This window comes from Dromaius novaehollandiae, chromosome 1, assembly GCF_036370855.1.
Source record: "Dromaius novaehollandiae isolate bDroNov1 chromosome 1, bDroNov1.hap1, whole genome shotgun sequence".
Classification (NCBI taxonomy): Eukaryota; Metazoa; Chordata; class Aves; order Casuariiformes; family Dromaiidae; genus Dromaius; species Dromaius novaehollandiae.
Genome location: NC_088098.1, coordinates 72,750,195 through 72,765,843, shown reverse-complemented (window position 1 = coordinate 72,765,843; position 15,649 = coordinate 72,750,195). Strand labels below are relative to the sequence as shown.

Genomic DNA, 15,649 nt, shown 5'->3' with positions numbered 1-15,649 from the left:
AAATTGTGACCTAGCTGTTTCTGTCTCTTGTTCTTCTACTGTAGCAACAGTAGAACCTGATTGGATTTGGTATACAAATTCATTCTCTCTTTAAAGAAAGCATAATGTCAGATTGTTGGTCTTGGTAAAGTTTATAAGGCAGTAATTATTTTTTATTCCAAGTTATGGCTTTGAAATAGAGGCAAAGTAATTTTAGTATCATGCTAGTATATAGCCAAAGGCAAAATAATTGTGCTGGCTATTATAGCGATGATGTGTATCTGTAAATTAAGAGTAAAATATGTGAAGGTAAAAAAACCCAGAAGCCTATCCCCCATCCCACAAGAAAGCTAAATGTTTCAAGGTATAGATATGTGGTTAAAGCTTCTAAAAATCCTGGGATTTTCGTTTGCCTTTTTGTTATATTTGGGGTTTTTTTGATATAATAATGTAACATTTGATTTTTATTAAATGCTTTTTTTTCTGCATACTGAGGAAGTATTTTGCAAAGTTGTGAAACTCTGAGGAGAAAAGACGGACCACAGGAAATAGGACATCTTATTCAAATCAGCTCTTGTAGCCTCCAGCTCTCCCCTATGATTTAGATGGCTGTTATGAAATCAGGTTGTTTCATGTGTACCGTGTTCATTTTTACACACCCGTATGGAATTTTTAAAGACTGCTATTGCTTCATTAGTGTTGCTATATCATAGTTTCCTTGCAGGCTGTATACTGTTCTTATGCTTTCTGGCACCATAGGAACCATAGGACTTAGAAACGAAGAAGTCAGGCTGAAGAAAAAGTATCCTGGTGGTAGGGAAGCAGATAGAGCCTTGCTGTGTTTCTAAGCTGATATAAGGGAGGGAGACAGCTGAATAAAGAAATCTGGAAGACCAACTACTACCTTGTGATGTACTGCTGTTTCCTGGGAGTTTCTGCCTTCCTTTTATTTGTTCTGCATGCGGTATTGCACTGAAAACAGCCTAAACTCACAGGAACAGTAAAAATTGAATCGGCATAGTAATGTGGCCCAAATAGTGGCTTTCCCATTCTTTTCAACTTATACTTGCGACTTTTCCTTTGGATTTTCCACCTATATCCAGAAGAGGGAGGGACTAAAAAGCCTTTTCCAGAAGGAAAACATGCGTTCAAGAATCTGCTGGGTATAAAATCTGCCTGTTGTTGCTGCATTACATTCTTGAAAATTGTTTCTACTGACATCGACTCTGTGGGGTGAGATTGTGAAGACAAAGGTTCCATTGCAGTGAGTCTCCCTCGCTCGGAGCACTAAATACCCTTCCCTTTGCCCTTCAGGGGAGAAAAGGAGAAAATCGTTGTAGAAGTTCATCCCAAATTTGTCCTTGATGCTTCATGTGTACAGTCATGGGAGACCTTGCTGCTGAAGATGTCACATCTCCCATAAACTGCAAAAACAGTGTCCTGACTATTTGTAACACGAAAACAGAGAATGTTTTTTAAAAGGTGCTTTTTGCAGAACACAGATGCCAATTTTAACATCCTGTGCTTGTTTCTACTGAATGATCGCATTCTGCTGGCCTCCTGTTGTTTTGATCATCGTATTGGCTATCCTAATCATACCAAATCTTTAGGACAGTTTATTTAATCACTAAGGGAAATTCTTCATCTTTGGCTTTTTTTTTTTTTAAATCAAAATATTGCATTTTTTGTAGCGTTGTCCTTATATATTTAGATAAAGGGGAAATGGTCAAGATAAGGTACTGCTAGAACTAACAAACATGCTTCATTTTTTTTCTTATAAATAGCCATGTGTTCCTTGCAGTTTTGATATGCAAGAGAAGCAATTGTCTTATCTATTAAAATAAAAATTAATTTTTAAGAAATGTGCTCTTTAGCACTGTTTTACTAAAACATGTTACAAATCCCAGAGGTATTTAATACTAGTATTTACAGTACAGAGACATAATAACAGAGGCAAAGGCTTTCCTTACAGTTCTGAACCATGTTTGTTTATGCTGCAGAAAATGGGAGCAGATTCTTTGCTTGCATAATTTGCGTAATAACTTCTATGGAATTGTGACAGTAGTTGCTTAGCTAGAACCCTCAGCCCCATGTGGAGCACCCGTACCATCAGAGGCCATGGGTTAGGTGTGCTCTTGGATTTCTGGAGTATTCAAGGTGTCTTGAAAGTTGTGACTTTATTCATAGCTGGTATCTGAATGGAGGGTCAGCAACACCAAGCCTTACCAGCAGACTGCCTTGTATATACATTCGTAGGGTCATAATGATGCCAATCCTTGCTCACAGGGTCTATCCTGAAGTATTCTCAGAGTACTAGCCAGGTGTTTTGACCATGTTTTTCCCAGTGCCTCACTTAACCCTAAAGAAAATGTATACTTCGAAATAATGAGAACTTTGCTCTGTTATTTTTAATACTTTTCAGGCAGTCCACTGCAGATTCATCACCATATCCAGCCTAAAAAAAGGCCATACTTTTCAGCACAGTGATAGTTGTGAATGAATAATTCAGATTTCCTAATACTGGTTAGAAGTTTTGTGCAGTTGAATTGAATGGAATTTTTTTACTGGTTAGAATTTTTGTGCAGTTGAATTGAATGGATTTTTTTTTTTTTTGCATACTTACTTAATCAACTGAAAACTTATTTGCAAATGAACACTTACTAGAGCAAAGTTTATTTAACAGTATGAAGCATTACTATTTCTTCAATACTTTTCATTCTTCTTTTGTTTTAGGTACTATGATTCTTCAGATTTGAGGAGCAGCAGTTTCTCTAAATGGGATGACAATCCAGATTCTTTCTGGAAGAAAGAGAGTAATAATAGAGATGTTGATATAATGTTAACTTCAAAAACTTCAGGATATTCAGACAGGTATACCAAGAAAACCTAATTAAGTTTTATACAGAGAGCTCAAGCTTGTTGATGTGATTTGTGTCCTGGTCATAGTAGTGTGATTTTGGGGGTATAAGAGGAGAAGAATTTGATCATGACTCTGATCAGTAGTCAAGGGACTTCAAGGCTGAATTTCTTCTGTTTAGTTATTTACATTTTAAGCACTGTATATTTTTGCTCAGTGCTCTACAGTATATGCAGTGGAGGTAATTTCCAAAGTGTGTCATCAAAAAACAAGTAAGCAAAACAAGATGTGGAGAGAACCTCAATGATATGAATGTTCTGAGAAAATGCCTGCTTTGCTTGCTCTGTTTATTGCCTAATGAACCAAGCAGATACAGATCGCCAAATGAATGCAGTTGCAGGGTACTCAATTCTCAGGATTAAGATATAGCGGATACTTCTGAGCAACAAGGCTATTTTTTTTTTTGTCATGATAAAAGATTGTTGTTTCTTCTCTGACAGCTTTGTTTTTATCTTTGTAATCAAGGGAATGATTTAAGAATATGGATTTTTGTTTGTTTGTTTGGTGTTTCCTGCTTATAAAGACAGAACATTATTGTTCGTTTCTCTGTACCATGGAGTGTGTGCACTAAAGTTTATTATTGTTTACACAAACATATTCTGTTGTTTCCTGAAGACGGGACCAATGACGCATATCCATAAAATATGCCTTAATATCCGTAATTTAATGTATATTACTTCCTTATTTGAGTTTCTTTATTAAAAAAAGAAAAGTCGAATGTATATGTTTGCTGAAAAGAAAGGTAATGACAATTCAACGAATGGTAAACCTCTTTGAATTGTTAGGGTTAAACATGAGTTTCACTGATGGTGGCGTTCTTTTTTGTTTTTGCTTCTTTTTTTTTTCTGTGTGGAAGTAATCTGTCCTTTTGGACATAATTTGGGCTTGCATCCTATAAAGCTTTCACTGACATGTTATTTGCTGCTATATCAACTTATAGAAAGTTACCTGAATTTCTTTGACCTGGATCCACACTAATTTAATTTTTACATTTTTTAAAAATTACGGTTATGCTTTTAGGTTTCACAAAGTGAAGATGATAATGCCTCTTGTTTGATTTATTCCTTGTGCTGTGACAAACGAAAGTTAAGCTTGCTAATGTAGTTTATTTTAATTTCAGGCCTGCATCTCGTCGTAAGCCTGAATATGAGCCATCTTTAAGCACAGATGAGGCACAAAAAAAATTTGGCAATGTAAAAGCAATTTCATCAGACATGTATTTCGGAAGGCAAGATCATGCTGATGTAAGTAGAAGACAGTGGTAGATATTTTTGAATGCTCAAACATTCTTTGGCTGTAGAAGATGGTATTTGAGATATAAAGAGTAGGCAATGAGTAATTAAAATGGGTAGAATTAGGGTAAGTTTGGTAAGGAGAGGTTTGCAGAATTAAAGCCATTTAAATATTTGTTTGACAGAAATTTTGAAGTCTGATAACTCTGGTAGTTTATTATTTCCTCTTAAGGAGTTGCAGCTGTAAGTAGGACCTTAGCTCCAACACAGTTGTTCTCTAATAAAGGTGGTAGACTATGATTCCAAAATGATTATTTGTGAAAGAATCTGCCTGAGGTTGGGTGAATGCTTACTTATTTTGTTTTAAAATATCTAAACAGATGCTAATATGAATTATAATTACATAATGTTATATATTATATCACATTATTATATATGTTATATAATTATAATTAATTATGAATTAAGCAAGCAGCTGTCTCCTCTGTCTATCATAATGCTAACTAAGCACGTAAATTGTTGAACGAATCGCATGTAGTTGGATCAGCCTAAGAATCAAAAACAGATTAATATTGTGGTGAATTTTTGAGGTGAGGAATAATCTTTGATAATCTAAACAGTAATGTAAAGAATATGAGCAATGTGTTACTGTTCCCAAGGAACTTGCAAGACGTTTTATTAACAGCCTCATGAGATCAGAAAGGTTAATATGATGTTAAGTGCGGTGTATTTTCCTTATCCCACCCAACCAATGCATTTCAGGTTTTTTTTTTAATCGTTCCATAGTTCATTCTCCTCTGCCTATTCAGTAATTTCCATTTTTTAGGGAAGATAACAGTAAATAGGCCACTGACTGAATGTTGTAATGGTAAATGTCATTCTTTGAACAGTGTGGAAATGAGTTGAGATGACACATTTGCACTGTGTAAATCATGTGAAAACAATTAGACAGTAACAGCTCTTGGAATTGTCGCCTTCAGCTAGACTTGTATGTTTTAAAACTGAATCTATAACCTCATTATTGAATTATGTGACATGAACTCTAAAGATGGGACTATACTCTGAAGATAATTTTTCTTCTCAATTCTTTCCTAGTATGAAGCTAGGGCTCGACTAGAGAGACTTTCTGGAAGCTCCTCTATAAGTTCAGCTGACTTGTTTGAAGATCAGAAAAAACAGCCAACAGGTACTGAACAGAGGGAAACTGTAGCATGCCGTGGCATATACTCTGGTACTAAGAGTCTCTGCTTGTAGATACATTGTCAATAAGCTAGCTGTCACCCTATTTTGCAAAAATCATACGAAGTGCACAAACCATTAATATTGCTAATAGTTCAAACAAGCATGACAGTTGTGATTATTATTTTTTAAAAAGCTAATTTTTTTTAAAGTTCAAGTGAAGTAGCATAATATTTTGAGCTGATTTTTATGTGATGTATTAGCTGCATATGATAGACCGACTGTAAGATTGCAAATCTACCTGATACATCTTCTCATGTGTTTTTATAACAAAACACTACAGTGTTTTAATAAAAATGGCTTACTCTTACAGTCAGTCTATCATTTAGTTGTTTTTTTTAAGTTATCATAAGTTTAGAATTTTGTCTATGTAAAAATAGCTGTAGTAATGATATTAAAGCCAAAAGGAATCATTAATAAAATGTCAGGCTTGAAATTCTTATGTAATCTATTGCATGTTGTATCTTTTCATCAGGACATCTGCTTCGAACTTGCCAAATTATTAAGAAAATTGAATTTTTGGTCAGTCTGTGTTTAAAAGATCTGTTTAAACACCTTACGTTGGTAGCTATACTTACGAAAATAGAATGGAAGAAGGATTCTTAGAAAGAGAAGATTGGATTTGCTGAAACGTAGCCCCTTAGGCTGCTGAAAACCTCATCTGTTGTCTGCCTAACAACCATTTTGGGTAGTACAATAGTGTGAAACTGAAAAAGAAAGAAATACTGGAACATTTTATTGGGTTTCATGCTGTAACTGGTGAAGAAATGGAAAAAAAAATTAAAATTTCTTGAAGAACGCAAAATCTGTGAGTAATTAGATAAATCGGCTGGAAAAGCAAACAGTACACAGCATATGATTTACTCTGGAAAAGTTGGAGAAAGAAAAAACATACAGTTGTTCAGTTTCTATCCCCTGAATGTAAATTTTAATGCAAGTATTCTGGCTAGTAGAGAAATAATTTTTGTTACCAGTTACCTAGGTTGTTGTTTTAGTCAATCAAACTGTAAAAAAATTGAAGGGAAAGGTGGGGATGAGGCATAAAAAATGAATTGCTATAACTGACTTTATAGCCAGTTGAAAGAATATTTGCAACATGATGTCATACTTAAAAAAAGATGTGGGGAGGTATAAGGAAAGAAATAGTGTTTCTTTGTAACCTCTGAGGTTTTCAGTGGTCTGTGGCATTATGATAACACATATTATAGTGTAGTATTTTTTTCCTTTTTTATTTTTTTTGCATATACATGATTTTATACAGAATTAACTATACTTTTCCTTCAATTTGCATAATGTGTGGGTTTACACACTAATGAGTAAGAGAATGAATTAGGAACAGGTAAATATAAATTCAAGATTGGGCATATCGTATTCTCTGAAAGTGTTTTAGATTTTGTTCAACTGATTAAAAACTCAGCTAGAACTTCAACTATGTGGTGTCATTTCAAACTAGGCCGTGTCCATCCATACTCAGAATACGATGTGTGAGGATTCCGTAGCGCGCGTGCGTGTGTGTTATATTCATATATAAAAATACAGATGTGCTTTTTTTTATGTACGCATGCATGTATACATGTATGTGTTGGAATTCTCACCGTATCCTGAATAAGGGTAATTGCAGGTAGTTAGGTAGTTTTTACATATGTGTATGTGAATTTTGCACATGCAATCATTCATTATTGACCACTTGGAAAAGTTCTTAGGCATGTGGAATACAAAAATTCCTAATAATGGAGTGAAAAAGTCTTCCTAAATTTCTAGGTTAGTTAGTTACTGTGACTGGCAATCCTGTTATGTAATTCCACAGTAAATTTAAAGTTATATTACAAAGACTAAACTGATTATACTAAATTTTCTGGGTTATATTGCGCAAATAATAGTGAGGAAAAATACACTAGGAATTATTTTTTTTTAAATTCACACTGTATTTAATCAATAGAATATTCCTTTCCTGCTCCCTGCATGCCCCCCCCCAAGAAGTCTATTTTTTGACAATGACCCTGCTTTGACAAATTTTGTTGTACTTTATAGCTTGTCATGTAAAATTAATATCAAGGCCATCATCAATTCCATAAAATAAGAATTAAAAAAAAAATCAGGAGACTGGAAGCTGGAAGCAACAAAAATACTTCTGTAGTTATGGGGTCTTTGCCAGAATAAGATGTCCTTTGAAACTGAAGTTGTTTTCATTAGTGCTGTTGAGAGTTTAGGGTAAAACACTTTTAGGAAGCTTGCCTTTATGCAGAATGCTGTAGGATCTTTTTGCCAAAAAGAGGATCCGTGGAGGGCTATAAGGAAAACCTTTTACTCAGCATGATTTCAGACCTGTTGCTAATGAAAAGAGGGAGATGTCAGATGGCTAACTCATAGATGCTAATTTTGAAGGAAATTACAAAGGAAAGAATTGTTTTGCCATCTCATTTACAAGATTTTTTCCAGACAAGCATATGTAACTAGAAAAATATGAGAAAATTAATTTGGTTGTGGAGTGATTAGAGCCTTGCTCAGATTATTTATAGCTAGGATTTTTATTTCTGTTATTCTGGCTTTAATAAAAAAATGCGGAAGAACTTGTTAAATGGAACAGATGCTAAGAAAGTCAAAATTACAATTCAGAAATAGGGATGTCTCTCAGTGATGGTGAATTTTTGACAGTGAATCAATATAGTAATGCTCATTTTGCTAAGTAATATGTAGACAAGTGTGCCCATGCATTATAGGAACAGCTGCTAGCAGGCTTTAAAGAGTAGAGTTGCAAGCTTACCAAATATGACCATGCATCTTTCCCTGTGAACCAGACATTTGGCTTAAATAAATGAGCTTAGGTGCAGTGATGTTTGTCTCAGCCTGTTAACAAAGTCACCTTTAATTTTCCACAAAAAAAGGAGCTGCAGGTTACATGTCCCATGCAGCGGGAGGGAAGGAGAACAAAACAAAAAGGAGGGGACAGAAGTCAGCTGTACGTTTGGAGGGTCGTGCTGGGCTATCTAGTATATAGAAATGTTTTGCAGGGGGCAGCTGTAAAAAGGCATTACCGTTCTGAAGACTGCGGTGTCTGCAGTTGAGTGGGCTCGAGTGCAGTTTGGCAAGTGTACACAGTTCTCAGCTGTGTACGTGACTGGTCATGACCATCAGCTGGGTATGTGATTGAACTAGGGCTGCAGTTTGCAATCTCCATTTTGCAAAAAAAAAAGTAATATATAGGAATGGCTAGCTCTTAGTCTGTTCTTGGTATGCTGCCTCGCAGGAACCCCCCTTATACCCAAGATCATAGTTCTGTAATGCTCTTTTCCTGCCATTTGTGTCTTTGGCTGTGTTTACAGTATTGGGTACTTAGCTTAGAATATTTGCAAATACTTCGCAGTATTAAGGCATGCCAAGAATTCTTTTTTGCTAATGAGTGGGTGATTGTAAGCTAGTTGTGTTAGCATGTTAATATATTTATCATACCGCTAATTTTGAAATATCTTTGGCTTCTCTTATCTTTAGGTCTGTACTTCTTATGATGAGTAGAGCCAACAATTACTGATAAAACTTGTTTGTGTAGGCTTTGAGGAAGGGTGGAATGCCAGCTTTGTTTAGGAATTTGAAAATTTAGCATGTAAATGACCTTAGCTATAATTCCCATAGAATTTTCCAAATATCTGGTATAGTAATGCAAAATATGTGTGTATATACAGCAAGTATACCTATGCATGTGCACAAAGAGGATTCACTTTAGCCACTACTGAAGGGCATTCATCTTTAAAATGAAACATGGTAATTCTTTAATAACAATTATAATGGCTGTACAAGTGTTCAGAGTACAAGACAAATAGCATGGCAGCTGATTGAAATTGCAGAATAAATCATGTATTGTCCAAACACTAATTGCTTCTCTGGGAATTCAAAGTGTAGAAGATGATAGGCTAGGTGCAAATATGAACAAATGAAAAATTTAAAATAAAAGCAAGGTGCATTTAAGAAATTTGAAGTTTTAGGCCTGGTGGGTGATGATCTACTGATGGTCAGACATTCATATTTAGTGTTTCTCATAATATATAATAATTCAGGGAGAAAAAAGGCTGCTTTTAATACCAAGTTCTGTTTTCTTCCTGTGTGCGTTTGTGTTCCCCCTTTAGGAAGCTACAATATTACAAATGTCTTGCCTTCAGCTCCTGATATGGCTCAGTTTAAACAAGGAGTAAAATCAGTGGCTGGAAAACTTTCTGTACTTGCTAATGGGGTCATGACATCTATACAGGTTAGTGAAAATATTATGATATATTAAACATCAGTTAAAATCTTCTTGTAAGGATTTAGTATCGTGAATCCTGCTGTTGGATCATATCTAGGGAGAAAAGAAAGAATTTGTTTGTGAGCTTTGTAAGCTTCTCATGATAGACAATAGATCTTTATCTTTTTTAAAATAATTTTCTAGTTGATGGTTCACCTTCCTCAATTTTTTTGTCTTCTCCCTTACACAGTTTATTTCTTTTCTTAAAATAGGAACACAAATTTCATCATGGAAGTTACTTGCTGTTACTTTATTATTAAAGTAGTAATAGTTGAACTCTTGTATTGTCTTTTGAATTGACTTGACAGTAACCCCCTAAATCTGTTTTTGTGCACAAAAGTAAGGCATCCTGTTCTCAGTAGTGTAAGGCACGCCACACTGTCCAGTTAGTTTGTGTTTCCTGTGTGAGTTCAGTGGGAGCTGTTGGATGCTTTTTGAAAACAGGGCTAATTATCTTGGAGTTTAACTGTAAACTCTGGTTCTTAGAAACTACGGTCAATTTTCTCAGAGGCTTTAAGAATTAAACTACTATTTCCTTTACAAAAGTAGGTAAAGCTGATTTCTTTCAAAGGTAAACATAGCCATAACTGTCTTTTCTTTTGCTTCTCTAGGATCGATATGGTTCATAACCTCTTGCATATCAACATAAGTACACTAAAGAAGAATTTCTCTTCAGGTATACCAGTAATCATACTGCTGATTCAAATGAAGGTTGCCTTAAGACTGTAGATGCTTTTAATTGTTCCAGAATATTTGTTTTTTCATGCAGTTTTCTGGCTCAGCCTCTTCTTACTGCTGTTTCATCTTTACAGAGCAGAAATCTTGTAGTAACTTGTTACATCATATATGCTTTTTTCTTTTCCTTCACAGTGTTGTATTTCCGTTAGTGGCCTTAATGTTATATGTTAGAAGTCTTACTTTATTATTGTTGTTGGCTGTGAGACAGGGAGGAAAAAGAAAGATGGGCATGTACACTGAAATGAGACTTTCTGACAGAAACCTCTGTGCAATTACATCCTTGGTTGTCAGACATAATTTGTCTTCTGATTGTCTTATGAGCTGTGGAGAAGAAAACTTAAATTAAGCATATGCTGAGATGGCATTTAGTAGACTGTAGCAAAATATAGAATTGAGTTAAACCTGTGCTTATCGGGAAGTAGAAGCTCTTGTGGTTCATAAATTGATATGCATTAAAATGATGGAGAAATACTGCTTTAAAACAATATTCCTGCTACAAAATGTTATGCTTAGATAGGAAGTACAGAAGAGACCATACAACTGGTATATTAAATAATGGATTTAATTTTGTCATGGGAACTATCTATTTATTCCTAATTTTGAACTTTAGAAAAAATTGCAATATAGAATCCTTAAGTGCATTTAAACAATCTGTATTGTGTACAAAATGAAAAAAATATATAAAGGGCCTAACAGATAGTTAATTATTTGTTAAGAATTTTTAGAACAATCTTATTTTTTTGATGAATTATGAAATATTGAATGAGGAAATATAGTGGGACTGTGTTTTAGACAGTCTAGAATTTATTGTTGATGACATCTTGTATAAAAGATAATTGTGACCCTAAAAACCCACAAGCAAAAATGAACTTCAGCTAATTCTGTTCTGTAACTTTATTTCTTATTTCAAATTTGTAAACTGCTGATATATAATAAAAACAATTGATATAAACTGATTTTTTAATTAAATTTATATGTGCAGGATGCCAGTCTCTAGCTTTCTAAGTACAGCCATTTGTATTCTCTCTATACAATGATCTCGTAATTAGTCTTTAATATCAATTAGTGAAGCTAGCTTTCTTATTAAGTTGCTATAGTGGTTTAAAAAAGGCAGAACATGGTGGGTAGGAAAATAAGCTACCATATGGAAATACTGTTTGAAACACAGTTAATTTAGTGTAGCTGTGTTTGTTTTTTCTTACTTCTTGTATCTTTCTGCTCTGACTGTTGTGTTTAGATTTATTAATCCAAAAATGATATTTCTTTTTTGAGAGTGTACAATATAAGCATTTGTTCTGCTTAATTGTAGAGCTTTACTATAAAAGACTTGCTTTGTTTTCTCCTTTCCTACGCTATAGAGAAGATATCCTAATATAACTAAACAAGAAAATATTACTGGTCAGGGCTAACTTTGGTTTTCTGTAATTACAGTTAGAGATTCTCAATTTTTAGACTACTCTTTCCATTAAGTTTACACTCAATAATAAATACATTACGTATAATAAACAGTCTGATTTTCAGAGTTGCTATGTACTGACAATATCCAGCGACTTGCAAAAGAGCTGCTCCTCTGATGACCTGGCTGCATATATAGACTTGAATATGGATGCAGTTGCTTAATTTAAGGCAGTAAAGTATAATAAGATATAGTTCTGATATTTCTGTGTAGAAAAACTAAACTAATGCTCTGCTCTTATTCCTTGAAAGGAAAAGTTAGGGCTAAGCGGTTTCTCAGATATAACAGTGCTTGAGATCACCTACATAGAAATAATATTTTTTCTGCAACATTGTAATAATGAACCACTCACAGATGGAAAAGTGTGAAAAATGGGTATTTTTGGTACAAAATAAGAACTATAGAGTTACTTTAAATGCCATAAAACATGTGCAATTCTCCAATAGATGTATAAACTTTTTCCCCTTTGCTGCAATTTGGGGATTATCCCAAAATGTTCTCTTAAGGGCAAACAGCAATTTGATATTTATAAAAACATTATCCAGTTCACCATAAAAGAGCACATTGGTTTTGTGCCTTCATTTGTTGCTGCAGATTCTGTATGGCAGAGTGAATGGGCGAATAGCTCTTGACCTCTGATACACCTATTTGTGTCTTTAGTAAACGCAGTAAGAACTTGAGGTGTCCCTGGGTTTCATCAAATAGAGGTGGGAAGGGATTGCCACGTACATGGGAAAGAGACAGCTTTAGCTTTTGTAGTCTCCTGGGATTTCTGGGTGTCTGGGATTTCAGGTGGCACCACTGGGCCTTCCATCGTCCTGGTGCTACAGGATTTAATTGGACAGGATCAAAGGGAGAAAATATATGACCTTTACGTAAAACTAGGTTTGCTCTCTTGCTTTCTTGTGGATCCCCGTCCTTTCTCTCCTCTTTCACCTTCTTATAACTATCTTTTGAACACATTTGTCAGCCTCTGATCAGAGGGGCAGGCAACTCTGATGCTGCTACAAGTTTGAAAGGTTTAGAGTAGGTAATAAAACCATGTAATGCGTTTGTTTTTCCAAAAAGTTTGCAAGTGAAAGTTGGTAGTGGTCACCAGTTGCATTTTGTTTCAGTTCTTCCTCTCTTAATCCCTTCTTACTACCTTTATAAATCTTGCTTTTTCAAAGCTGAAACTGGCAGCAGCAGCAACTGTGAACCATTTAAGTTAAGCTTTCCTCTTTTGCTTAAAGATGATGATGTCCAATACAGGCATTACACTTAATGGGAGGGGAAGGGGGGTTATTTAATACTTTACTTTTTGAAAGGCTTTATTTTTGTAGCTTTAACTGACAGCTTTAGAAAAATGTTTAAAGGGAGTTGTTACAACACCAGAACCACCATTAATTTGATAGACCTGGGCCATTCTTGGCCGAGTAAATGGTGAAGGAAGGAGGAATATCGTTACCATGTATTTTTTCTTTCTTCTCTTTAGAAAAGGGAAGATGCTCAGTACTGTCATTCTGCTCTGCCGGGACTGAAACATCAATTGATTCCAGTGGTGGCAGTTGCAATACCAGAGCCATTTTAATGCTGATTAAGATTTTTGGTTTAGAAGGATTTTAGATTACAAGAGGGGACTGAGCAACTTCATAGCGTAGGAGTCTGTAAACATCGCTTTAGCTGCGTATAGTCTAACATGGCTCTTGTCTGGCTCTTAACTGTAGACATTTTGATGCTTCTGCTTAATTTTTTAGTCCAGCCTTTGCCTAGGTTTCTGCTTCCATTAAGAGTCAAGGAGTGAAGCTGGACATGACGTAAAATGGTGTGTGCTTGATTTGGGTTTCGAGTGCTTACACACAAATTAGCTTTTTTGCATATGTAACTCAGGCACACCAGACTGGATTGTTTTCGATCAGTAATGGCCAGACCTGTGTCTCTCAGACCTGGAGGTGGCTGGGGCCGTGCAAAGCAGAAGAATTTCAGCCGTCCTCCCTCCTGGTGCTCACGGCTTCAAAGAGAAATAGTAGCACTGCCTCTGTCTTTTTGCAGGATCAGCTGCAGATGTCAGAGAACGTCACTTCCAGTTTAGAGGCTCTCAAATTTACTGTTAATTTTTGTTTTTTTAAGCTTTGAAAGGCAGTCTAGCCACATGGTCTCTTAGACAAAGCAGTATGATCTCATGGTACTTTTTAGGCTTTAATTTTTGTGAGACTTTTGCTTCCCTTTATGTGGTAAGCAATGTTGCTTTCTTCCCAAGAAGATGTGAAAGTAGAGAAGCACAGCCCTGGTTAGGGTGTCCACACAGCCTTGTGGTGCTCTGTGGAGAGGTAGAGGGCTCTCTACATCCCATTTGCAGGCTATGCAAGAACAGTTCTGCCTCCAGCTTGCGAGCCTCTGAGGGTACACCTTCCTCAACAACCTGCCTGCTTTTGGAGAGACGGGAGGAAAAGAAACAATAAAGCATTTGAAACTTCTCCCCACCTTCAGCTTGGCTTGCAGGTCTGTACTGAAGCTCTGCAACACTTAATTTCTTCATTTGTAGCTTCAGATTTTGTGTGGTTAATCTGACTTTTCTGTTCCCTTTGGTTGTCTCTAAGAGTAGGTTCTTGATTTTAAAGATACCTATTTCTGCATCTTAGCTAATTAGAGCTCACATCTGTTGCCTGCTTACAGGTGTCTGTTGTCATTTGAGAAGTCTTGGGGTATCCTGCCTGGTTTCTGGCTGCCACACCAAAAGATGTGGGTCTTCTGTAGTGGTGTGTCATCAATCGTGTATGCAAGGGCGTCTAAACTATCTACAAATGGGCACATGGATAGGGCTCTATGTAGCTACTTCCTATTAAGCTATATAGATATCTCCCCACCGTTTGTACTGATAGCCTATATACTTAGAGCAAGGACTCCTGTATTTTTGTTTAAGTGGGAGATTGGTATGGAAGAGCCGTGGTTCTGCTTGGTGAATGGTGGCAAAAGTAAGTATATTGTTGGCAGACTGGTTTGGGAAGACATACAGCAGGAGTGTCAAGGAGACAAACTGCAGATGACAGGGGTAAGTAGGAGGCAAGTTTGGTGAAGGGGATGTGGAGATCCTATGCTGTGAGATAAGTGTATAGCATGAGAAAAGAGGATACTGCAGTCCGATGTTTGTTAGACAAGGTCTTTATTAGCTCATCAACTTACAAGCTGATATAAAACAGGCTTTATATCTGTATTTATAATGTTGATGTTGTTGCTGTTGGCTTCTGTTACCGTAATGATTCCGAGGACAAAATCCATACAGTGAGGAAGATGGTGCAGTGCTTTGTGGCTCTCAGAATTGCTAGCCAAAGAACTTGCTCAGAAACGATATAGAAACCAGAATGAAATTATACCAATGAATGTGTTGCCTTTCCAGCACTTACCCTCCACTCAGTGCTTCAAAGGTTTGGCATGTGGAGAAGGGACAGTGTCATCTCAGCGGTGCCACTAGAAGTAGTTCTTTTTTTCCGTGTCTGTAAAGCCCAGCTGCTTGACAAAACACCTGCCTGGAGCAGGGTGAGAGCTGGGTCCTGTTACTGGAAATGAGGAAGGGGGGAGAGAAGTGGAAGTGGCCAAGGTTTCCTCAGAGAAAGATTGCACTTTTGTTATCCTGCCGCTACTCATCCCCCAAACTCATGACAGTCCCTGGCTGTCTGAGCAATGGCTGCATTGACAGGCAGCACGCAAACCTCACAGTGTGTGGGCATGAGATAAAAAACACTTTTAATTCTGCATAACCATCACTTACAAAAGCTGAACTGGAGCTGGATTGGCTATGTGTAGTAGCTGGCCGTTGAAAAGGCACCTGTTTT

General features: G+C 36.2%; 1 protein-coding gene across 3 annotated transcripts in view; it reads left to right on the top strand.

The window, feature by feature from the left end:
- ARFGAP3 (ADP ribosylation factor GTPase activating protein 3) overlaps window positions 1–11,337 on the top strand; it is a 36,986-nt gene extending 25,649 nt beyond the window's left edge. For 2 of the 3 annotated variants that reach the window (XM_026114087.2, XM_026114086.2), the window contains 5 exons: window positions 2,713–2,850; window positions 4,017–4,140; window positions 5,224–5,314; window positions 9,489–9,610; window positions 10,255–11,337. In XM_026114087.2, the coding sequence (XP_025969872.2) occupies window positions 2,713–2,850; window positions 4,017–4,140; window positions 5,224–5,314; window positions 9,489–9,610; window positions 10,255–10,272 (493 nt within the window). In that variant the 3' untranslated portion in view covers window positions 10,273–11,337. Of the gene's footprint in view, window positions 1–2,712; window positions 2,851–4,016; window positions 4,141–5,223; window positions 5,315–5,842; window positions 9,611–10,254 lie in introns of those variants that run through there. The other variant, XM_064516505.1, reaches the window with a different exon arrangement.
- Window positions 11,338–15,649: the final 4,312 nt, after the last annotated feature.